The sequence below is a fragment of the Danio rerio genome, chromosome 22 (genome assembly GCF_052040795.2).
Source record: "Danio rerio strain M-AB ecotype USA chromosome 22, GRCz13ab, whole genome shotgun sequence".
In the NCBI taxonomy this organism is placed as follows: domain Eukaryota; kingdom Metazoa; phylum Chordata; class Actinopteri; order Cypriniformes; family Danionidae; genus Danio; species Danio rerio.
The window spans coordinates 1,811,154-1,836,602 of record NC_141042.1 but is presented as its reverse complement, the minus strand read 5'-3'; the positions used below and the strand labels follow the sequence as shown (position 1 = coordinate 1,836,602).

The following is a 25,449-nucleotide window of genomic DNA, read 5'->3' as shown; positions in this document are numbered from 1 at the left end:
TAGGTAGTGCTGTCGCCTCACAGCAAGAAGGTCGCTGGTTCGAACCTCGGCTCAGTTGGCGTTTCTGTGTGGAGTTTGCATGTTCTCCCTGCCTTCGCGTGGGTTTCCTCTGGGTGCTCCGGTTTCCCCCACAGTCCAAACACATGCAGTTCAGGTGAATTGGGTAGGCTAAATTGTCCGTAGTGTATGAGTGTGTGTGTGGATGAGCCAGAGATGGGTTGTGGCTGGAAGGGCATCCGCTGCGTAAAAACTTGCTGGATAAGTTGGCGGTTCATTCCGCTGTGGCGACCCTGGATTAATAAAGGGACTAAGCCGACAAGAAAATGAATGAATGAAATGATGAATTTGAATTATTACGGATGGAAAAGCACAGTTTCTCAGCTTTTCGGTATAGTCCGGTCCCCATAAGTACCGAAGTACCGAACCCCCCCAGGCTTTACATCGGATATCACTTAGCCAGTGGAGATTACAGATTTTTAAAGAAAACAGACCTTAAACGCCCTGATTTTGCAATGGCATACAATTCACCGGAAGCGCTTAACCAAGGTTACTGGCAAATTAAAAGTCCTTTAGCATACTTCGGCATATACCCCATTGTCAATAATTCAAATGAACACAATTTAAATTCAGATTGTTTTGATGTATTATTAGCTACATAATTTAGAACTTACTTAAACCACCTGAACAAAAGAATAGCGTCAAAAATGTGTTAAAGGTGCAGTATGTAAGATTGACACCCATTGGCACTCTAAAATCAAAACACTGTTTGACTCCGCCCCTCCTCTGATGACTCAAATGCAGGTACACTGAAGCAGCCTTCATGACTGAAATGAAATACGGTGTGTTTTCCACCAAGGCGTTGAAATATAACGGAGTAAACTTTCAGTGGGCTGGGTATAGAGACCACAACAAAGACAGACATTTTCAAAAGAGAATAACTGACTTCAGCAATGTTTTTCAGATAGACAAATATATTCACTTAACATGTTTCTAACATATCTGCAAACACATTATGGTATATTTAAGCTTTAGAAGAGACAAAAACTTACATACAGCACCTTTACATACTGAACCTTTTTGCTGTCTAGAGAGTAAATCCAGATCAAATAGGACTCTGTTTTCATTTCAGTTTCCTTTCAAAAGATGTAAGTTCATTAAGCACCATCTAACAGAAAAATCACTTGAGTGTGAATGCTGAAAAACGTGTTGAAAACATTGGCCTTAATGTTTCTTCAGCTCTGCAGCCCTTAAAAATGTCTTGCCACGTTGATCACTGTTTTCCCTCCACATGTTGTTTGAGGTTTGATGACTTTGTGAAGCTCTTCCCACACTCCGCATCTGTGTTTTCTCCAGTGTGCATCCTCTGGTGCTGTTTCAAATATCCAGCTTTATTAAAAGTCTTCCCACATTTAAGGCACACATGCTCTTTCACAGCAGCGTGCATCTTCTGATGCTTACTTAAATGTGACTGTCTTTTAAAACTCTTTCCACACTCGGAGCATGGATAAGGTTTATCTTCTGTGTGAGATCTAAGATGGATCTTCAGATCTGAAGTCCTCAGAAATGTTTTGCCGCATTGATCACATTTGTGTTTTTTCTCTCCAGTGTGGATCAGCATGTGTCGATTAAGGTCTGATGATCGTACGAATGTCTTCCCACACTGGTCGCATGTGTGCGGTCTCTTTCCGGTGTGAATCATCTCATGCATTTTCAGATTTTCTGAATTGCTATATGTTTTTTCGCAGCGTGAACACTTGTAACGTTTCCTTCCAGTGTGAATCACCTTGTGCTTTTTCAGATACTCTGGCTGACTGAATGTTTTGTCGCAGTGCGAACACTTGTACGGTTTCTCTCCAGAGTGATTCCTCTGATGTTTTCTTAGTATATGTGAACGATTGAAACTCTTTCCACACAAAGAGCATGAAAACGGCTTCAGCTTTAAATGAACTTCAAAGTAATTCTTCATGTCTTCACTCAGTTCTGAAAATCAAGTAAACAAAAAAGTTACATTTAAGACCAAAATGGGAAGTAGGGATGCTTTCACTTTCACTTTCACACAATTAATCAATAGGCAGGTTTCCATTACAAACTTGCAGAAATCTTTAGTGAAATTTTGAGTGTCAATTTAAAAACAGGTGAATTTACAGCCATACATGTATTTATTAGTGTTGTCTAGAGAATAATTTTTTAAAAATCTAATTATTGTTTACATGTTGTGGTGAATAATTAATCAAAAAAAATCAACGATTGCCTGATGGTGATCATAAAATTAATTAAGACGATGTTGTCTGATGATTCTGGGTCAGGAAGCGGTATTCTCCCCGTGTTCTTCGTTTGTTCGCTCCTCGTTATTTTGTTTAACCCCTTGATTTTTGTAGGAATGTAACACATATAATTGCACATGCTTGCAAATTACATTTCTAATCAATATTGACCATTGTGGCGAGGGGGCGTCGCCGAGAGCCGTGGGAACGGAATGAGGCAGCCACGTGAGCGGATGCACCTGTGCTGCGCACCGGCCTCGGATCCCACAGAAGGAGCTCTGGACTATAAGAGGAAGCCGAGAGAGGACCGGGCCCGGGCATATTGTTTTACTTTTGCTTTCAGTTTGACGGCAGTCTCCGTGAGGAGCTGCTGTCCGTTTGTTTTGGTTTAGACGGCAGTCTCCGTGAGGAGCTGCTGTCCCTGTTATTAATAAATAATTTAAACCTGTGTCGGTTCTCCGCCTCCTTCTTCCCGGCGGCCAAAGGGCCGTGAACTTCATTACAACCATAAACCAATGTCCAAGGTAACGCCCTGATTATTTTGTTTATTACTGAAAACCAGCCTATCAACTAAATTGCAATGACTAAGGCATTCTTATTGAATATATGCCTCACTAATCAAAAGTACTACTTTTCCTTTAACTCTTGTCCTGCCAACATTCTTTATGAGTTTCACCTAAATTTGACAGTCCTCAGAATATTTTCAACTAGGAATATGACTAAATTACATATTAAAATAAAGAACCACGCCTCTGCTTTCAAAATAAATACACACACACACATATATATTTATATTCTATACTCATGCGTTCATGTTTTATACCCCCTTATGTGCAGAAAGGGTTAATGAAAATGTATTTTTCTAACAGTAGTGCACTTTATAGTACAACCCCAAATCTGAAAAAATCGTAACAGTATGGAAATGCAAAAAAGTAGTGGTTTCTAAATTTACTTTGACTTGCATTTCATTTCAGACAACACAACAAACAATATTTAATGTGTTCCTCATGATTTTTATTGTTTGTTTTTTCAAAATAAAGACGTATTCCAATTTTGGTTATTGCAACACATTTCAAAAATAGTTGGAACAGCAACGCATGTACCACTTTGTAATGTTGCCATTCCTTTTCACAACACCTAAAAGGCGTTTAGCGACTGAAGACAGTAATTTTGTTCAATTGTTCCTGCAAACAAGCCTTGAGGTGGGCAACAGCACAAGGTCTTCATTGTCGCATTTTGCACTTCAAAATGTGCCACACATTCTCCATTAGAGACAGGTCAGGACTGCAGGCAGGCCAGTCAAATACCTGTATCCTCTTCCTCCACAGACAGGACTTTGCATTGTCTTGTTGAAATATGCAAGAGCATGCCTGGAAAAGGTGGCAGCATATTGTGCTCCAAAATCTCTACGCACTTTTCAGCATTATTGGTGTTTTCACGGAAGTGCAGGTTACCTATGCCAAGGGCACTGACACATATCCAGACCATAACAGACCCTGGCTTTTGCATTTGTTGCTGGTAAGTCTGGATAATCCTTTTGTTTTTGGTCCTGAGCACATGGTGTCCATTTCTTTAAAAAAAAAAAAAATACCTGAAATACTGATTCCTCTGAGCACAGTACACATTTCCACTGTCTGATGGGCCATCCCAGATACCTCCGAGCCCAAAGAAGATGACGGCGCTCCTGGACACTGTTAACATAGGGCTTTTTTTTTGGCAGATTACAGTTTTAACTAGCATTTATGGATGTAACTATGTATTGTGGTACTTGACAAAGATTTGCCACAGTATTCCTGAGCCCATGTGGTGATCTGGCTTATAGATAAATGAGGATTCTTGATGCAGCGCCTCCTGAGGAATCGGAGATATATGCGCTTGCACCCCCGTTCTTCACGCACTGAACTTTCTCCAAATTTCTTTGATTTTTTTTGATGATGTTCTGCATTGTTGAAGGTGAAAAGTCCAGTTGTCTTCCTCTCTTTCTCTGAGGAACATTGTTTTAAATATTTCAATTTTCTCATGTGTTTGTTGGCAAATTGGCGATGCTCCGCCCATCTTTTCTCCTAAAGGACTAGACCTTTCCTGGATGCTGCTTTTGCATCAAATCATAATTACAATCATCTGTTGACATCAAATGTTTTAAATTATTTAAAGAATTTAGCTGATTTCTAGCCCTAAAGTGATCCTGTCACAACTTTATTTGGATTGTGTTGCAGGTCTGAATGACAGGAAATGTATATTTACAAATGAAAGTTCAGCAGAAAAACATGAAATATTTTGTGCTCATGTTGTCTGCAATGAAATACAAGTCAAATTAAATTTGAAAATCACCGCTTTCTTTTTTATTTGTGTTTTTCATACGGTCACAACTTTTTCTGATTTGAGGTTGTATTTAAAACACACACACATACTCTACATCAGGGGTGTCAAACTCAATCCCTGGAGGGCTGAAGCCCTGCACAGTTTAGTTCCAACCCTGCTCCAACACACTTACCTGTAGGTTTCAAACAAGCCTGAAGGACCCAATTAGTTTGATCAGGTGTGTTTAATTAGGGTTGGAACTAAACTGTGCAGAGCTGCGGCCCTTTTGGAACGGAGTTTGACACCTGTGCCCTACATACATACACATACAGTCAGTCACACACATGTGTATGGGTGTGTACATGTACACAAGCTCCTAAAGCTGGGACTCGAACTCGGAACGCCCAAAGTGCATTAGCGCTATTCGTCAGCACACAAAATATTTGTGATTTTAATAAACTATTAAGTTTGAACATAAGACGTATCCTGACGTATCTTCTTTTCTGTACGTTTCAGGTCCATAACATTAAACATTACTGAATCTTTAGACGATCAACTTACCGTGAAATTTTTTGGTATGGGTTTGTAGTATAAATATATCCATGAAACTCCTCCCACAAGCTATGCAGCGATATGGTTTCTCTTTGGGATGAATCTTCCTGTGTGCTTTCAGGTCTCGTAATTTACTGAATCTCTTGTCGCAGTGGGAACACTTGTAAGGTTTCTCTCCGGCGTGGATCTTCATGTGAATGATGAGACCGTATTTGCGGCTGAATCTCTTTCCACACTGAGTGCAGGCTAAACTTTTCACAGCTGTGCTGTTCATTGAAACACTACCATCTGTGTTTGTGCGAGTTTCTTCTTCACTTTTGACATGATGTTTCTCCTCATCTTCGATTCCCCACAGTACTTCACTCTCCACCTTCACCTCTGCAAATAAAGTAAATAAGTCACATGACAGTGTTAAGTGGCAGACGGGGCTCAATGATAGTTTGTAATCTAAAATAACCATTAATAAATTTAGGAAAACTTTAGGTGAATCACACACAAGTTCATAGTTTGATTGGGTGTGATTCTGTCTGTGATATCAATTTCCTGCATTTCTGACAGGATTGCATGTTCATGGTTGGACTGGCCCCAGAAGTAAAAGCAGATCATAATCGGAATAAAGTGAAAGGAATGCCAGCAATCAGGCCTCACACCTGTATTGGCCATGGTTGTTGGACAAATGTGGGAAGGGGAAGTGAATGACTGAACTTGAGCTGCTGGCAGAGGGATCCTCCCGTTGGAGATGCATAGTGAGTGGGCCATTGGTGGAAAGAGGGCTGAGTAAACTAGTGATCTAGTTTGCGCAGTATTGGTGGTTTGCGTATCGGGACAATATTGGTAGGAGTTGTAAACTAGGATCTGATGGATTGTATTGCGGGGGGAAAAGAGGGTGGAATTGATGGCCACTGGCTCCATTAGCAGAGAGAGCCTCTGCTTGGGTCAGCACCAGGAGTAAGCAAAACAGGGGGAGTGGGAAATGGCGGGTCTCAGGATCGGTGCCGCTACCGAAGGCAACCTCACGCTAGAACTGGATAGAGGGGTTATGACCCAAGGGAAAGGAGAGGATTAGGATTTTGAAATGAAAAAAGGCTGATGATGCGTTTCCACTGGCATCTTGCAAGTATCGCTCGGCTAAGTATTGCCTGGTAACCCCTAGGTACAGCAACTCTATTGGCATGTTTTGTCAAGTCCCAAAACACCGGATGTCGGCCTGGACGTAGGAGGAGCTGTGTCGTTATTCCTCAGGGAATAAATCTAACTTGGACATAGTAACAGAGATTGGATATGATAATGTTGGATGGAGCAATGAGGAAGCTAGGATGTTCTAATTATTATTCATTAAGTTGACTTATTATTATTATAGGAGTTCTCTTGTAAATGACTGAATTAAGGCAACGCGGTGGCGCAGTAGGTAGTGCTGGTTCGAGCTTAGGCTGGGTTTCTGTGTGGAGTTTGCTTGTTCTCGCCGAGTTTGCATGGGTTTCCTCCGGAGTCCAAACACATGCGCTATAGAAGAATTGGATAGGCTAAATTGTCCGTACTAAGGGCATCCGCTGCGTAAAACATGTGCTGGATAAGGTGGCGGTTCATTCCGCTGTGGCGACCCCGGATTAATAAAGGGACTAAGTCGAAAAGAAAATGAATTAATGATTGAATGAAGGCGAGATTGCTAATGATGAGCCTATTATCTTATCTTAGTGTGCTTCTCCCAAATTAGAAAAGCCCAGGGCCATCTGCTGATGAAAATTTCAGCAAGTTAGGTACCAATTAATTAAAGAGAATTGCAGGTTGTTGAGTAGGATCTTAAACAGCCGTGTTAATAAACTCAACGGATATGTCTGTGATTGGCTACAACAGTCATCGCTTCACAGAATCTTTACACTGAGAGAAGAACATTGGAGCATTTTAAAGCTGTGTCTATCAGAGGAGCAGATATACGAGTGATTCGCTATTGAGTGTTTTATTAGTAATTTTACTGTTTAATGTTACTTCAGTGTAAAAAGTGAAAAACAAAACAACCTCACTGTTCTTCAGCTACATTATTGAAGATTAATGAATAAACACCAACCTGTTTGTTCTTCAGTGTCTTCCTGTTTAATTCTGCAGGGTTCTGGATCACTCATCTTCTCACTGTCCTTCAATAAACTCTGTCTTTGTCTTTCATTGATGGCGGCAGAGCTTCAGGAGAAGAAACAGAGAAATCTGATTCATTTACACTGATTGAGGAAATAGATCTTATTATGATGTTATATCTTGCAGGTGATAGCATTAAGAAAAATAATTGGTTAAAACAAAACTAAACTACTGACAGGAAATAAAGAGGATTGGCCTCAGAGACCTGTGGGTCATCATGTGTCGATTACGGTCTGACGACCGTATGAAACTCTTCCCACACTGAGTACATGTGAACGGTTTCTCTCCAGTGTGAATCCTCTCGTGTGATCTCAGACTTCCTGACTCACTGAATGTTTTCTCGCAATATGAACACTTGTAAGGTCTCTCTCCAGTGTGGATCGTCTGATGTCTTCTTAAACTGTGTGGATGATTGTAGCTCTTTCCACACAAACAGCATGAAAAATGTTTCATCGTTGAATGAACATTAAAGTGATTCTTCATGTCTTCGTTACGCTCTGAAAATCAAGTAGGGATGCTTTCACTTTCACTTTTAAACACTTTAAATCATTATGCATGTTTCAATGCAAACACTTCAAATAAGTGTTATAAGCTCCACAATTATCCTAACTAATAAAATCTGGAAGGGCTAGACCTTTAGATTATAAACTTACCAAGAGATTTGTGCGTGTGTCTTCGTAGAGAAAATGTATCCCTGAAACTCTTCCCACAGGCAATGCAGAGAAACCCTTTAGTGTGAATCTTCTTGTGTGTTTTCAGGTCTTGTAATTTACAGAATTTCTTGTCGCATTGTGAACACTTGTACGGTTTCTCTCCAGTGTGGATCCACATGTGACGCTTGAGATCAAATTTTCGCCCAAAATTTTTTCCACACCGAGTGCAGACGAAACCTTTTACAGCTGTGCTGTTCAGTAAAACACTGTGTTCAGTGCTTGTGTGAGTTTCTTCTTCACTCTTGACATGATGTTTCTCCTCATCTTCACTCTCCACCTTCACATCTGTAAATTAAGTAAAAACATGTCAGTGTGTAACAGCAGACAGTGCTCAAGGATAGTCCCTAATCTTACATATCTTTATTAAAGTTAGAAAAGGTTTAAGTGTATAACACACAAGTTCATAGTAAGCTGTCTTTACATTAAACTTGTGGTATAAAATAGGCTTGTGCAACCCTGCCAGTCCTACACAACCCAACCCGCTCCAAGCTGGTACCAAACCGGCGACCTTCTGCATGGGAGTCGGTTGCTCTAACAAGGAGGCTAAAGACCATGGGTCTAGCGTCTGTTGCTAGAGCACCTTAACTTGCACGATTAATTGATTTTAAACTGAAATGGCTATTTGAAAAGGTGTGCTGTTCAGATCGCAAAAGCTGTGATTATTTTGATTATTATTTTTCACAATATCAATTATTTACAATTTTGTTTTAAACAATAACTAAGGGTAAACAAGAACATTCAAAACCCCTTAGTGCCCCACATAGATATATACACTAGATGTCGCCTGGCCTATTGTTGTCTTTTGGACGGAATGCGTCAATAGCGCCGCCATCTTGCTACAGGGCAGCGCTCCTTTGAAATGAATGCGGGACAAAGGTACAGTGGAGGTCTGTGGCCATGCAAAGCCAGAGATATACACATATACACATATATCTATGATCGGGAGTTTTCCTGGATGTTAGTATGCACTTTTTTTTTTCTAATTACGAAAATTATAATAATTTTACATCACTTTTCTACATTGTTGGATCAGTGACCGCACAGGCATTCCTGATAAAAAGCTTGTGTTTGTGTGTACAGAAATGTACTATTCACATTCACCCTCCCTGTTAAATTTGATCTAATCATGTCCTGAAACACAGCTCCTCTCCTGCTTTCACTTCTCATACTGACGGAGGGAGCGATTCGTTTGTGAATGAATCTCCGTTATGAACGACTCGTTCACTAGCCGACAATAATACAAGTTTCTGGCAGAGCAGCGTCTCATTGTCATATTTCTTTTGCATTGTTTGCTGATTTTATTCAACAAAACTAGCATAAAACTAGCATAAAACTGTGCTTTGTTTGCTCATTACTACACCCGTAGACAGCGCTAAAGTCCCGCATCTTCACGTAATAACACTGTCTTGACTAGTGCGCTTGAATGACATTTGTCCTGGGAGCACTGTACCAATGTGGCGGCGCTATTGACACATGCTCAGGGTCCCTATGCGATATCTAGTGTATATATCTATGAGTGCCCCATCCCACCCCGAAGTAGGAGAATTAAAAACACACAAACACACAACATTAGCACCTACAAGAATTGTCAAAGCAGCTAAATAAATATACATTTATAAAATACACAAAACACTCACACATTAATAAAAAGGGGCAGATAGCTTTCGTGAAAGAAAAAATAAAAATCTTACAAATAAGCAAAGAGACGTATTCCTGACAAAATTAATAAGAGGATCCCAGTTTTTATTAAAAAAAAAGTTTCAGTGGAACCTCTTGGTGTAAACTTAATTTTTTCAATATATAGAGAAGACCTCATATCGTCCAACCATGAGACAGTGAAAGGAGGTTTAGAAGACCTCCAGTGTAATAAAATCCATCTCAGGGCTATCAGAGATGCAATGGCTAGAACATAGGGATTCTTATTCATTCACTCATTTTCTTGTCGGCTTAGTCCCTTTATTAATCCGGGCTCGCCACAGCAGAATGAACCGCCAACTTATCCAATCCGGGGTCGCCACAACGGAATGAACCGCCAACTTATCCAGCACGTTTTTATGCAGCGGATGACCTTCCGGACGCAACCCATCTCTGGGAAACATCCACACACATACACTACGGACAATTTAGCCTACCCAATTCACCTGAACCCCATGTCTTTGGACTGTGGGGGAAACCAGAGCACCTGGAGGAAATCTACTGCGCCACTGCATCGCCTAGGATTCTTATTTGAAAGGTTTTCCAACAAAGCCGTTACACCAAAAATAGCAATCAAAGGGCATGGCTCAAGAGAAATGTTGAAAATTGTAGAAAAAGTATCAAAGAAAAAAACTAAAAATGTCCCAACTTTGGACAAGAAAAAAACCACATGAGCATGATCAGCAGGAGCTAGAAAACACCTATTACAGCAAACATCCACGCCTGGGAATAGCTTACTTAATTTGAGATTTGTTAGGTGAATTCTATGGAGAACCTTAAATTAAATCAGACTCAGTCTGGCACAGGAAGAAGAGGAATTAACCCTTTCAGCTGCCATTTTCCACCATTCCTGATCCAAACCAAGTCCAAGTTCTTTTTCCCATTGATTCTCTAACTGAGAAAGAGAGGGCAATTATTTTGGATATTAACAAACTATGGCGAGGGTAGCGATTGCAAGAAATTAAAAGCATCCAGCTAACATTACTTAAAAAGCAGACAACTGTTAAAGCAGAACCCACGAGCCCTTATTTCACTGCAGTGGAGAAAATAAAAGCTGTAAACTCCATCCCTGCTCTGCTTCTCTCTCACTGTGTGCGCGGATCTTTGACCTGCTTGTATGAGGTAACGTTCCCTCTCCTCTCTCGTCTGTTACAGCGATTCTTGTAGATCCACAGACACCAGCGTGTTTCTCTGCAGCTGGATCAGCTTTGACACTTCCCAAAAGACATTATAATTTGAACGGTATCTGCTTATGTTAGTCTATTTTTAATATTCCCAAGTTTTCCATAATCCTGGACCAGGCCGTATCCTGAGCAGCTGCTGTGGTGGTCATGGAGGAGTGGAAAGCATGAGACTAATCCCTGTAAGATCACAGTGACAGTCAAGTCCTCACATTGATCCTGAAGGGACACCCTGTACACCAGCCGGTGACCTCTCCCATCTGCAGCTTCTCCACGATGGACATTTAGTGTTCTCCAGCACCTAGACTGCACCTCTGCACAAGACTTTTGGCCATAGCAGAAATGGTCGTGCCCAACTGAGCCTGGTTGCTCTCGAGGTTTTTTCCTTCACTTTAGCCAATTGGTGAAGTTTTGTTCCTTGCCGCTGTCGCCACTGGCTTGCTTGGTTGGGACTTGTGGAGCTACTCAAGGATTTGCTCTTCAGTGTTTGAACTTTCAGCAGTGAAAATTAAACCACACTGAACTCTGATAACTGGACCGACACTGTTTCAATTGACTATAATCTTCTATGTTAAGCTGATTTGACACAATCAACATTATAAAAGCACTCTACAAATAAAGATTCATTAAATATACCCACATTATAGACTAACCACGACCGATCATATGTATCCACATTACTCAGTGAACAACACCAGAGCCACACTGACCAGTAGCAGGGCCGGAGCAAGCTCAACTACCGCTTTAGCCAAAGGACGGTCACGCCGCCCTCAACCCCAACCCTCTCTATTCTGTAGCCCTACATGCGGATATAACTGAGGGCGCGGGTGGTGAGGGTAGTGTCGGGGACGCCGCCTTCTCTATTCTATCACAATAGACGTGGATATTACTGAGGGCGCGGGTGGTGAGGGTAGTGTCGGGGAAGCCGTCTTCTCTATTCTATCACAATAGACGCGGATATAACTGAGGGCGCGGGTTGTAGGGTAGTGTCGGGGACGCCGTCTTCTCTATTCTATCACAATAGACGCGGATATAACTGAGGGCGCGGGTTGTAGGGTAGTGTCGGGGACGCCGCCCTCTCTATTCTATCGCACTAGACGCGGATATAACTGAGGGCGCGGGTTGTAGGGTAGTGTCGGGGACGCCGCCCTCTCTATTCTATCGCACTAGACGCGGATATAACTGAGGGCACGGGTGGTGAGGGTAGTGCCACGGACGCCGCCCTCTCTATTCTATCGCACTAGGCGCGGATATAACTGAGGGCGCGGGTGGTGAGGGTAGTGCCGCAGACGCCGCCCTCTCTATTCTATCGCACTAGACGCGGATATAACTGAGGGCGCGGGTGGTGAGGGTAGTGCCGCAGACGCCGCCCTCTCTATTCTATCGCACTAGACGCGGATATAACTGAGGGCGCGGGTGGTGAGGGTAGTGCCGCAGACGCCGCCCTCTCTATTCTATCGCACTAGACGCGGATATAACTGAGGGCGCGGGTGGTGAGGGTAGTGCCGCGGACACCGCCCTCTCTATTCTATCGCACTAGACGCGGATATAACTGAGGGCGCGGGTGGTGAGGGTAGTGCCGCAGACACCGACCTCTCTATTCTATCGCACTAGACACGGATATAATGCGCGGGTGGTGACGGTAGTGTCGGAGACGCCGCCCTCTCTATTCTGCCGCCCTAGACGCGGATATAAATGAGGGTGCGGGGGGTGAGGGTAGTGTTGCGGACGCCGTCCTCTCTATTCTGCCGCCCTAGGCAGCTGCCTAGGTCGCCTCTATGGACGTGCCGGCCCTGACCATCAGAGCCAATAGCATCCCTTTCTGTTGAGTGCGGGAACACAATGACCAATGACAGGTGTTTAAGAACTTGCACGACAATGCTCAAAAAGCAAGCGGGACAATGATTAAAAAGTTTTGTTTGATAAATTTAAAGAGTGTTTTCTTTAAGCAGCTAAAATAAAAGCTACAGTTTATATATAACTGACTGCTTGTATTAAAGGACAAAATTGCATTATCGAACGTTTCCCTTGACACTGGAGCATTTCAAAGCCGTGTCTATCAGAGGATCCGTCTCAGAGCAGATATATGAGCGATTCGCTAATCACTAACTTTTTTATTAGTAATTTTAATGTTTAATGAAACTTCAGCATAAAAAGTGAAAAACTAAACAGTAAAAACAGTGTCCCGTATACTAAACAGAAATATTGTTAAGATATAATGAAAAGAAATATGAAAAAGAACTAAAACTGATGAAGTGTTTAAAGGTTAATAACCGCACTGACCTTCAGCCTCAATATTGAAGAGTAATAAATAAACAAACCTATTAGTTCTTCAGTCTCCTCCTGTTTAATTCTGCAGGGTTCTGGATCACTCATCTTCTCACTGTCCTTCAATAAACTCTGTCTTTGTCTTTCACTGATGGCGGCAGAGCTTCAGGAGAATAAACAGAGAAATCTGATTCATTTACACTGATTAAGGAAATAGATCTTATTATGATGTTATATCTTGCAGTTGACAGCATTAAGAAAAATAATTGGTTAAAACCAAACTAAACTACTGACAGGAAAAAAAAGAGGATTTCAGCAGCTCGGAAAATATTGATGAGTCTCAGAGACCTGTGGGTCATCATGTGTCGATTACGGTCTGACGATCGTATGAAACTCTTCCCACACTGAGTACACGTGTACGGCTTCTCTCCAGTGTGAATCCTCTCATGTGCTTTTAGACTCCCCGAGTCATTGAATGTTTTTCCGCAGTGTGAACACTTGTAAGGTCTCTCCCCAGTGTGGACCATCTGATGTCTTCTTAAACTGTTTGGATGATTGTAGCTCTTTCCACACAAAGTGCATAGAAAACGCTTCATCTTTGAATGAACATTTAAGTGATTCTTCATGTCTTCATTCAGCTCTGAAAATCAAGTAAATGAAAGTAATATTTTAGCATAAAAATGGGTATGCTTTCACTTTTAAATGCTAGGCATGTCTCCATACAACCCCTTTATATAGGTGATATGTGAAATCTGATTCATTTCACTGACTGATGAATCATAATATGATGCTATATCTTGTATTGGATACAATATGTTAGTTTGTAATATACTGACACAAATAAAATTTAATGATTGTGATAATTTGTAGATCTGAAGACATCAGTATAATGAATGACAAAGCACAAAGAATCTATTGACATGAAATAAAGTGGATTTCAGCAGCTCTGATAATATTATTGATGAGGCACAGACTGCAAACACTCATTAAACAGACATCCAGGATCATCAAATCAGACTATTAAGTATTTGCAGGATAAACACTATTATAATTAATTGTATTTAAAAATGCTTCGACATCAACATCTAATTTCAATAGGAAGTAAGCATTTATACCAATTAATTGAGTAGATTGTTAGCAGCAGCACATCTATTTGAGAAGTCACAAAAACCTTTAATAAATCAGGGTTCACTATTAACTAAAAATGTAAACGCTTTCAACATCGAAGCTGCAGCAGATTCCCTTTATTTACATTCACATATTACACTGTGATATTAAAACTGACGTAAAAACCTTCATTCACAATAGAGGAAAACTTAAACACATTCACTCATATAGTCCTCTCAGAGCTGCTCTCTGCCTGCTGTATTGTTTTGGTCAGCAGACACACAGATAGAGGTGAACTCAATGCAGAAACTAGTCGCAGATTGTCGCTTTAATAAACTGTAAAGTGTGTTTTATTGTTGTGTAAACACGAGAAAAAGCGTCAACGACTCACCTCAGCTCTGAAGACTCGACGCTGAATGAACGCGTCAGCGCTGACGTCATCACCGCGAGGCGGGAGCAACGGAGGCTCAACAACACGCCAAACTAAAACACTTAGACAGGACAAAAACAATCGCTAATGTAGAGAAAAAAGCCTAATTAATTAGAATAAGACGTGAAATTGTGTTTATTAGGCTCTTAAAAGCTGTTAAAAATACACCCAACAAAATTAAAAGCAAATGTAATTCTATTTTAAGTGAGAAAAAAAAGCTTTTTCTTAAAAGAAAGTTTGAATAAATCCTTTTTCGTCATTTAAAGTGTAACGCGTCTTTCCTGAACAGGTAAAATCTGTATGTGTTGTAAATCTTAATGATAAAAGATTACAATTACAGGTGATGAATCTGCCCAAGACATTATAGCTGCGTCCCAAATGGCACACTATACACTATGCACTCATGCACTATGTACTTATGCACCTACACACTCAACAGGATAGTATATGTATGTAGTGTCGTCCCAAATGGCACACTAATGTTTTTTTACTAAGCGGAAATTCAAACCGTTTCCCTGATGACGTTTGACGGTTGCCAAATCAGTGAAATAAACGACCGAATTATCAAATAATACCTGCCATGAGTGTAACTGCATTCACCATCAGGAGGAGCTATAATCACTCTTGTAGGAGAATTTTGCTTTCACCATCCAAAATAAATAAAGTTATTCAACATGTGCGTCCGATAGCTCCGCCCCTTCCGCTACATTACCAAACCTGCGGCCGCTGAGTGTGTGAAGTGTCCATCATTTTAGCGGCTGAATGAGTGCATCATCCGGGTAATTAAAGTGCACTTATTATTTTTTGAGTTTTCAGTGTGAACACACTACTAACACTATTTATACTACAAAATGGCGTAGAATAGTGCAAAAGTATGCGATTTGGGACGCAGCTATTGTTTATTACTTTGCATTATCAGGGCTCAACAACAAGGACTGCCCGATGGCCCGGGGCCAGTGTGAGAGACGCTTGGGATAGTAGACAGGATCATTACTGGCCCGATTGAGGCCACCTTTTGTTAAATAATTTCGAACTAAAATAAAATACCTTCACATTTGTCCATACTGCTCTTTTGTTAACACATAATTTTGCTCATTATACATATATTAACATTTAAAAAATATTATTTAAAAAATTAAATAATTATAGACATTATTTTTGACACATTATTTAAAATACGTGGCTTAAAAAATAGCTATTACATTTTATTTTTTCTTTGGTGGGAACAGAGAAAATTTTGGCAGGGCAAGTAAAAATCTGAACCATTGGCCCGATCGGACCAGTAGAAAAAATCATTAGTGTTGAACCCTGATTATAAGATGGATTGCACCAGTCCCGCTAATCCCTATGCGCGGAGTACGCAGGTTGGGTAGGGCACCAACTCCGGAGTGGAGCACCATCTCGGTTGCTTAAAAGATGAATATCACAATTTATTTATTATAATTAACATGATCTGAGCGTCAATAAAATATATTCAAAATATGTTGATGAAAACGTTGGAAAAAATTATTTAACGACGAACGCTAAAAAAAAAATAAAAAAAACGGACAATTTTTTGTATGTACATGAGAAGCCATGGTCACATGTCAGTGTTTATTTTAATGGAAACTATTATTTTATAATGTAAATATTTAAATGTTTAAGTATGATTTTGAGTTTTTATATGCATATTTATGTATATAAATAAATAAATACATATGTTTGTATGTTTTTGTTCCTCCATGGGGGCACCACAGTAAAATTTAGCATAGGGCACTCTTTAGGCAAGCAGCAACCCTGGATTCCATCATGAAACAAAATGATAAAGGCCTACAATAATAAAACATTCAGATAGGCTGACCATATGTCATCTTTTATGTCCTCTTTGGGATTTCTAAATGTCCCAAAATGTAAAAGATTCCACTTTTGCATTATAGAGTCATTGTTTGGGCTTTTACAGTACCTTTATCCCTTTCTTAAAGTCTGATTTATACTTGTATATGGCCCAACTGCTCACTGCACACACAGCCACGAGCTGTAGAGGCTTTTATGTGTGATGCTCTGATTAACAGTCATCATGAAACAGCGCTGACGAAGAGTTGCTGAATTAAGGTAGTTATGTATAACATGAATAGGTGGTGGATAAATTTGGAGGACACTAATGAAATGTTTGCCACCCCACCTTGGTCAGTCATGTACGCACACAAACATTGGCCAGTGCGTCTCAATCCCTCAGACTACAGTGAACATCTTTACCTGTCAGTGGGTGCGCATGGCTCCTGAATAGCTTGAAGAGTGAAAGTGAAACAAGTGGATTTTTTTTCCAAGGTGTTAAAGGTGCAGTGTGTGAGATTGACATCCAGTGGTTAAACTAGGTATTGCACTCTAAAATCAAAACACTTCTTGACCCAGCCCTTCCTCTGATGACTTAATGAAATCACAGTTTGCCGTGGCCAGAACAATTGAAGCAGCCATCATGACTGAAATAAAGTGGTGTTTTCAATCAAGTCAACTCGGAGTGCTGAAATGTAATTGGGTAAACTGGCAGTGGGCTGGTTATAGAGACCAAAACAAAGACTTTCAAAAGAGATTAACTGACTTCAGCAATGTTTTTCAGATGAACAAATATATTCACTTAGCACGTTTCATAAATATCTGCAAACATATTATGGTATATTTAAGCTTTAGAAGAGTCGAAAACAGATCAAATAAAACTGGATGGTGAGTTTCACTTTCCTTTCAGAAGTTGTAAGTTCATTAAGCACCATCTAACCTCAGGGAGTGATTTTGTGCACATTCACTCTGCTCATCCTCAGAAAAAACACTCGAGTATGAATGCTGAAAAATGTCTTGAAAGCATTGTCATGAGGCTTCTCCTTTATATGAACTCTAAGATGTTCCTTCAGCTCTGCAGCCATTAAAAATGCCTTGCCTCATTATTTTCTCTCCATGTCTTCTTTAAAAGTTGATGATTGTGTGAAGCTCTTCCCACACTCCATATCTGGTTTCTCTCCAGTGTGAGTCCTCTGGTGCTCTATCAAATGTTCAGCTGTGGTAAAACTCTTCCCACACTCAAAGCACACATGCTCTCTCAGTCCAGTGTGGATCTTCTGATGTCTTTTTAAACTTGACTGCAGTGTAAAACTCTTTCCACACTCAGAACACGAATAAGGCTTCTTCATTGTATGAACTCTAAGATGCCTCTTCAGCTCTTTAGGCCTTGGAAATCCTTTGCCGCATTGATCACATTGGTGCGGTTTCTCTCCAGTGTGAATCATCATGTGTAGATTAAGGCTTGATGATAGTCTGAAACTCTTCCAACACTGAGTACAGGTGTACGGTTTCTCTCCCGTGTGAATCCTCTCATGAGCTTTCAGTTTTCCCGACTCATTGAATGTTTTGTCGCAGTGTGAACACTTGTAAGGTTTCTCTCCGCCGTGGATCATCATGTGTAGATTAAGGCTTGATGATAGTCTAAAACTCTTCCCACACTGAGTGCATGTGTACGGTTTCTCTCCCGTGTGAATCCTCTCATGTGTTTTCTGTTTCCTTAACTCACTGAATGTCTTGTCGCAGTGTGAACACTTGTAGGGTTTCTCTCCAGTGTGGATCATCTGATGTTTTCTTAAACTGTCTGGACGTTTGAAACTCTTTCCACACAAAGAGCACGAAAACGGCTTCATCTTGGAATGAACGCTTAAGTAATTCTTCATGTCTTCATTGATCTCTGAAAATCGAGTAAACAAAGTTACATTTTAAGAGAAACATGTCAAGTAGGGATGCTTTCACTTTCACTTTCAAACAATTAATCAATAGGCATGTTTCTAGACATGTGCAATATTTTGCTAGAGTAGGTTGCATTACATTAATAGGCTATATGCCGAAGTATGCTAATAGGACTTTTAATTTGTCAGTAACCTGGGTTAATCGCTTCCGGTGAGCTGTATGCCATTGCAAATCGGCACATTTAAGGTCTGTTTTCTTTAAAAGTCAGCAATCTCCACTGGCTGAGTGATATCCAATATAAAGTGGGTCTCAGATTGTACAAGAACCACTGCATTACATTACACCCACCCCCCCATGTCTTTATAATATGAGCATTTATTTTACTCCAGTATATTCAATGGAGCTTTTGTGCTTGCCCGTCGATTCTGACAGGCGCGTGCGAGTAAATGGCTTTTCGTTTAGTTTTACGCTTGAGCAACTAAATGAATGCCAAAGTCTGTTTAACTGATTGTATTTTAATTATATTACAACATCGATGCTGTAAAAAGAACCATATAAAATGGAAAAAAATCTTACAATAACAGGCCACCGGACGTTTATCTGTATGGGAACAACACTAGCTTGGCATATACCCTATTCATCCTTTCAAAATGATTCCAAAAATATGGTGACGAGGTTAAGGATGACATACTGAAGTTGGTCAGCTTTCTGCTGGAAATAAAGGAGAAAATGGTCCAGGTGACACTTCTAACCAACTATTAAAGCCTGGGAACGTTATCTTCAGCAGAAGATATTCTTCAACAGCTAGAAGCTATGGCCTTGGAGGACAACCCTGGCAGACTGCCCAAACACTGATATAATAATTGTTTTTTAATCAAGTGTATAACCCTAGAGCAGGGTTGTCAAACTCAATTCCTGGAGGGCCGAAGCCCTGCACAGTTTAGTTCCAACCCTGCTCCAACACACTTACCTGTAGGTTTCAAACAAGCCTGAAGGACTCAATTAGTTTGATCAGGTGTGTTTAATTAGGGTTGGTGCTAAACTGTGCAGAGCTGCGGCCCTTTTGGAACTGAGTTTGACACCTGTGCCCTAGAGACTACGCTAACTGACAAAAGATTTGTAGTCGATCCCAGTTGTAAGAACAAAAAAATAATAACTTGTCAGGAGTGTCAGAAGGTAAATTTGTCCAATGAATCTTCTCAATCATCACCAATACTGCAGAAGAGCTACTGGAACCCGCATGGAGCAAGATTCTCAGAGAAATCAGTCAAGTTTGATGAAGGAAAAATCATGGTTTGGGGCTGCATTCATTTTGGGGGCGTGCGAGAGATCTGCAAAGTGGATGGCAACATCAGCAACCTCCAGCCTCGCTACAATCCAACCCGCTCCAAGATCTCAAAACTCAGGGCTTCTGGTAGTACCTAAAATAGCAAAGTCTAGTAAAGGAGGTCGAGACTTCTCATGTATGGCTCCTAAACTCGGGAACAGCTTTCCTGATAATGTCTGAGGCTCAGACACACTCTTGCAGTTCAACAGTAGATTAAAGACTGATCTTTTTAGTAAATCATACACTTTGCATGAATGTGCTCCACGCATCTCGTTTATATACACTATGAACAGCAGCTGCACTAATTATTCTCTTCATTCTCTATTTTCACCTGGGGATACTTATAGCCCTCAGACTATGCAGTGCCACTGATGCAAGACCTGTAAAGAGATGATCCTAAAGTTCCACAATCCTGGACCAGGCCGTATCCTGAGCAGCTGCTGTGGCGGTCATGGAGAAGCGGAGAGCGTGAGACTGATTCCTGTGACATTCCAGGGACAGACGAGTCTCCATTGTCCAGCGTTCTCCATCGCCTTGACTGCAGCTCTGCACAAGCCGTTTAGCCAGAGGAGAAATAGTGGTGCCCAATTGAGCCTAGTTTGTCTCGAGATTTTTATCCTTTACTTTCACCAGACTTCGTCGCCACTGGCTTTCATAGTTCGGGATCTGTAGAGCTGTGCATCGATGGATTTGCTCTTCAGTGTTTGAACTCTTTGCAGTGAATATTAAACTACACTGAACTGACATTATCAATTCTCTTTAATCTTCTATGTAAAGCTGCTTTGACACAACCCACATTGTAAAAGCGCTAAACAAATAAAGATTCATTGAGTCAACAGCCTGAGGTATCAAGACATTTGTGCTGCCCATTACATTACATTCCAACCACAAAGTGTTCGCTCTCACACTTCAGCCTCCACATTAAAGTTCCTAAAAGCCAAGAAGGTCAAGGTGCTCCAGGATTGGCCAGTCTAGTCACCAGACATGAACATTATTGAGCTTGTCTAGGGTAAGATGAAGGAGGAGGCGTTGAAGATGAATTAAAGACAAAAACATCAAACCACATCATACGACCCCTTTAAATATGTTATAAACTCCACAAGTATCCTAAATAATAAACCTGAGAAGGGCTGGATCTTTAGATGATCAACTTACCGTGAAATTTTTGTGTGTGTCTTTGTAGATTAAATATATCCCTGAAACGCTTCCCACAAGCAATGCAGAGAAACAGTTTCTCCTTAGTGTGAATCTTCTTGTGTGCTCTCAGTTGTCCACGCTTACAGAATTTCTTGTCGCAGTGTGAACACTTGAAAAGTTTCTCTCCAGCGTGGATCTTCTCATGTTTTCTTAACCCTGGCTTTCTTTTAAAACTCTTCCCACACTCGGAGCATGAATAAGGCTTCTCCTCTTGATGAACTGTAAGATGATACTTCAGCTCTGACGGCTTCGAAAATGTCTTGCCGCATTGATCACATTGGTGCGGTTTCTCTCCAGTGTGGATCATCATGTGTCGTTTAAGGCTTGACAATCGTGTGAAACTCTTCCCACACTGAGTACACGTGTACGGTCTCTCTCCGGTGTGAATCATCTCATGTGCTTTCAGACCTCCTGAGTCATTGAATGTTTTGTCGCAGTGTGAGCACTTGTAAAGTTTCTCTCCAGTGTGGATCATCTGATGCTTTCTTAAACCGTGTGGACTATCGAAACTCTTTCCACACGAAGAGCACGAAAACAGCTTCATTTTTGAATGAACATTTAAGTAAGTCTCGATGTCTTCACTCAGCTCTGAAAATCAAGTAAACACAAAAAAACATTGTAAGAGAAATATGTCAAGTAGGGATGCTTTCACTTTCAAACTGACATCTTTCTCTTACTGTCATCATGGTAAAGATAAAATAAATCAGTTATTAGAGATGAGTTATTAAAACTATTATGATTAGAAATGTGCTGAAAAAAAAATCAGCTTTTCGTTAAACAGAAATTGGGGAAAAAAATAAACAAGCGGTCTAAAAATTCAGGGAGGCTAATAATTCTGACTTCAACTGTATATATATATATATATATATATATATATATATATATATATATATATATATATATATATATATATAAATTTTTTTTTTTTTTTATAAGCTGCCAACAGCTACAACAGCAGCACAATTGCTAATAAAATAATTGTATCTGAGTGAAAAAAAAATGAAACCATATCTGCCCAACTCCATGCAGAACTAAATGCGCACCTCAACTCTGCTTCCTATTTCCACCTAAAACTGTAGGTCTGGAGCTCCAGATGGTCAATATGCGTGGCTGGATGCCACAGCCAAAATTTGGTCGCATGTGCCAATGCCAAACACTGGTTTCAATGGTGCCAGCTGCTAAAATCTTAGGCTGTGGACAACGTGAAACATGTATTGTTCTTTGTTGTGTCCACCTTCTTTGTCTTTCCCACATCTGGGAGAGTTATGGTGTGGAAAAGCCCCAAAGACGCGTCCCACCCTGACTGTTTCATACCCAAAGCAAAGCATGGGGTTGTGTCAGTGTGGTAATGTGGGCTGGTGTGGCTACAGTGCCAGGGCTGATTTTTAGTCCCAGTCTGCCCCTGGTTTGGGCTGCAATATCATGGCATTCCCTATGCCTAATACTTGTACTAGATGGGCGCATCACCCCCAAGGACTACCGAAACATTCTGTAGGTCTGTGTGCTAGGAATGGGACGATAACTGTTTTCAAGGTATACCGCGGTTTGAAAAAGTCAAGTTTTTAGACCAACAAAATTTTCTGCAATACCCTTCCTAAGGTAAAATGCAATGTATTTTTACGTTTTGCTATTTAAGACAACAGTACCTTCGGCAGAAAAGATATCCAAGAGGGTGTTTTAAATTGGAATGAAATCTGTGTTCAGGAACCTAATAAAGACTGCAAAAGTCAATGATTCATTTGAATTATATAGCCTGACATGTTTACCGTTCCAAAATATTGTAACATTTTCATAAATTAAAATATAGTGTTTTCAATGGGGAAAATTTTTACCAAGACATTTAAAAATAATATCTTTTGGAGCAGTAATAACAATATCGTAAAACAGTGATATTTTTATTATACCGTCATAATCTTATACCGGCCCATGCCTACTGTGCGCACCCAATGGGTAAAACAACGCACCGCCTTCAGGACACAATGTATCAGGATGATGCAACAATACACACAGCAAGAGACAGACAGAGTGGTTTGATGAACATAAAAGTGAAGTTGAACATCTCCTATGGCCTGCACAGTCACCAGATCTAAATATTATTGATCCACTTTGGCGTGTTTTAGAGGAGCAAGTTAGGAGCAATATATATTAATATTTTAGAGGAGCACGTAAATATATAAATATGTTTCATATAAGTGGATCTCATATAAACAATCACAGTCCAAAGACAAATGAATACATCAAACCGCATCATACGAACCCTATTAGTTAGCGTTATGAACTTTACAATTATCCTAAATAATAAACCTGAGAAGGGCTGGATCTTTAGATGATCAACTTACCGTGATATTTGTACGTGTGTCTTCGAAGAGAAATTAAATCCCTGAAACGCTTCCCACAAGCGATGCAGAGAAACAGTTTCTCTTTAGCGTGAATCTTCTTGTGCGCCCTCAGTTGTACCAGCTTATGGAATGTCTTGTTGCAGTGTGAACACTTGTACACTTTCCCTCCAGTGTGGATCTTCATGTGACGCTTGAGATCGTATTTGCGCCCAAAACTCTTTCCACACTGAGTGCAGGCGAAAGCGTTTACAGCTGTGCTGTTCAGCAAAACACTGTGTTCAGTGCTTGTGTGAGTTTCTTCTTCACTTTTGACATGATGTTTCTCCTCATCTTCACTCGGCGCTTCACTCTCCTCCTTCACTTTTACACCTGAAAATTAAGTAAATAAGTTACATGACAGTGTGTAACAGCAGACGGTGCTCAAGGATAGTGTTTTCTCTTAAAAAATTAAAAATCTAAGAGCTGTGTTTACATTAAACTTGTGATATAAAAGCTGAGATGCAGAAACATTTCACCACTTCTGTCAAACACACAAACGCTCTTAATCATGAGCACTGGAATGCGTGTTCAAACAGAATGTGAAAGAATATTAAACTCAAACTGTTAAAGATAGAATAACAACACATTTGTAAAATCTCAGAATCGTTTCTTGATGCGTAATGTATAGGTTTATCACAACAGCTGTGGGTGCAAATAACTCAAATTACATTAACATTATTAAACCCTCCAGCTAACATTTTTTTCACTGTTGAGCAGGTTCTTAAACAGCTGACTGGCTGTTGTGTTCACAAGCTCAACACATATGTCTATGATTGGCTACAATGATCATCGCTTCACCAAGCTGGCACAAAGATAGCGTTTCAAAGCCGTGTCTATCAGAGGATCCGTTTCAGAGCAGATATATGAGCGATTCACTATTCACCAAGTTTTTATTACTAATTTTAAATGTTTAATGAAATTTCAGTGTTAAAAGTGAAAAAGTAAAAACAGGAGAGGGGTCTGGCTGCAGACTCGGTGCAGTGCAATCTGAGCTGCATCCAATGCTTTTTAATGCGCTCACCTAACCCTACCCATCACAGTGACGTCACTAGCTCTATTGAGCGCATCGAGTCTGACGTTGCATCGCTGAGTGATGCAATCTCAGCTTGCATCATCAAGGCTGCATCCAGACTATTGAAAAACAGTGTCCCGTATACTAAACAGAAATAATGTTAAGATATAATGAAAAGAAACATGAAAAAGAACTAAAACTGATAAAGTGCTTAATAACCTGACTGTTGTTCAGCCTCATTATAGGAGAGTAATGAATAAACACAAACCTATTAGTTCTTCAGTGTCTTCCTGTTTAATTCTGCAGGGTTCTGGGTCACTCATCTTCACACTGTCCTTCAATAAACTCTGTCTTTGTCTTTCACTGAGCTTCAGGAGAAAAAAAACAGAGAAATCTGATTCATTTACACTGATTGAGGAAATAAATTATACTATGATGTCATTACATAAAAACTATTATTAAAACTAAACTCTTGACTTAAAATAAAGAATATTTCAGCAGCTCTGATAATATTGAGACTATAAACACTCGTCAAACAGACATTAAGGATCAGCAGTAAATCAGTTTATTGAGTATTTGCAGGATTAATACCATTATAATTACTTTTTTTAAATGCTTCGATATTAACAATTATTTCAATACCAAGTAAGCATTTACACTAATTGAGTAGATTAGCAGCAGCACATCTATTTGAGAAATCAGAAAAACCTTTAATAATTTAGGGTTCACCATTAACTACTAATTTAACTTATTCAACATCAACGTTCATATTTTCAGCGGCACATTCCCTTTATCCACATATCATACTTTGTGATATTAAAACTGACGTAAAAACCTTCTGTCAGGAAAAACCCAAACACATTCACTGATATGTTTCTCTCAGAGCTGCTCTCTGCCTGCTGTATTGTTTTGGTCAGCAGACACACAGATAGAGGTGAACTCAATGCAGAAACTAGTCGCAGATTGTCGCTTTAATAAACTGTAAAGTGTGTTTTATTGTTGTGTAAACACGAGAAAAAGCGTCAACGACTCACCTCAGCTCTGAAGACTCGACGCTGAATGAACGCGTAAGCGGTGACGTCATCACGGCGAGGCGGGAGCAACGGAGGCTCAACAACAACACGCCAAATTAAAATACTTCTGACAGGACAAAAGACAATCGCTAATGTAGAGGGAAAAAAAGGCCAAA

The 25,449-nt window shown here is 40.3% G+C and overlaps 1 protein-coding gene and 1 pseudogene across 5 annotated transcripts; both read right to left on the bottom strand.

Annotated features, from left to right (window-relative positions):
• Positions 1-161: 161 nt before the first annotated feature.
• On the bottom strand, positions 162-14,644 carry zgc:173486. Of its 4 annotated transcripts, NM_001442598.1 has the most exons (8): positions 14,603-14,644; positions 13,453-13,744; positions 13,158-13,267; positions 7,901-8,245; positions 7,453-7,744; positions 7,183-7,292; positions 5,127-5,495; positions 162-1,980 (listed from the first exon to the last, which is right to left on the bottom strand). In NM_001442598.1, exons 2-8 carry the CDS (start codon positions 13,728-13,730, stop codon positions 1,271-1,273), a joined length of 2,214 nt encoding a protein of 737 aa, NP_001429527.1. In that variant the 5' UTR covers positions 13,731-13,744; positions 14,603-14,644; the 3' UTR covers positions 162-1,270. The 4 variants fall into 4 exon arrangements, with proteins under 4 accessions (NP_001429527.1, XP_087158196.1, XP_087158197.1 ...); XM_087302070.1 differs by lacking the exon at positions 14,603-14,644 and having other exon boundaries at positions 264-1,980; positions 13,453-13,746; NM_001115071.2 differs by lacking the exon at positions 162-1,980 and having other exon boundaries at positions 4,579-5,495.
• Positions 14,645-17,547: 2,903 nt separating this feature from the next.
• Positions 17,548-25,321, bottom strand: LOC147838318 (uncharacterized; annotated as a pseudogene). Its single transcript, XR_015521473.1, has 5 exons — positions 25,295-25,321; positions 24,529-24,628; positions 23,210-23,578; positions 20,829-21,458; positions 17,548-18,347 (listed from the first exon to the last, which is right to left on the bottom strand). The product of XR_015521473.1 is annotated as an uncharacterized LOC147838318 (transcript).
• Positions 25,322-25,449: the final 128 nt, after the last annotated feature.

What these genes read in the sequence shown, in the direction of transcription:
- zgc:173486 (NM_001442598.1), bottom strand. Translation starts at nt 13,730, where the DNA reads ATGAAGAATCACTTAAATGTTCATTCAAAGATGAAGCGTTTTCTATGC. An exon ending in AGACACTGAAGAACAAACAG is followed by an intron (nt 5,496 to 7,182) that starts GTTGGTGTTTAT and finishes CTTTATTTGCAG; the next exon opens with AGGTGAAGGTGGAGAGTGAA. An exon ending in CCATACCAAAAAATTTCACG is followed by an intron (nt 1,981 to 5,126) that starts GTAAGTTGATCG and finishes CTTGATTTTCAG; the next exon opens with AACTGAGTGAAGACATGAAG.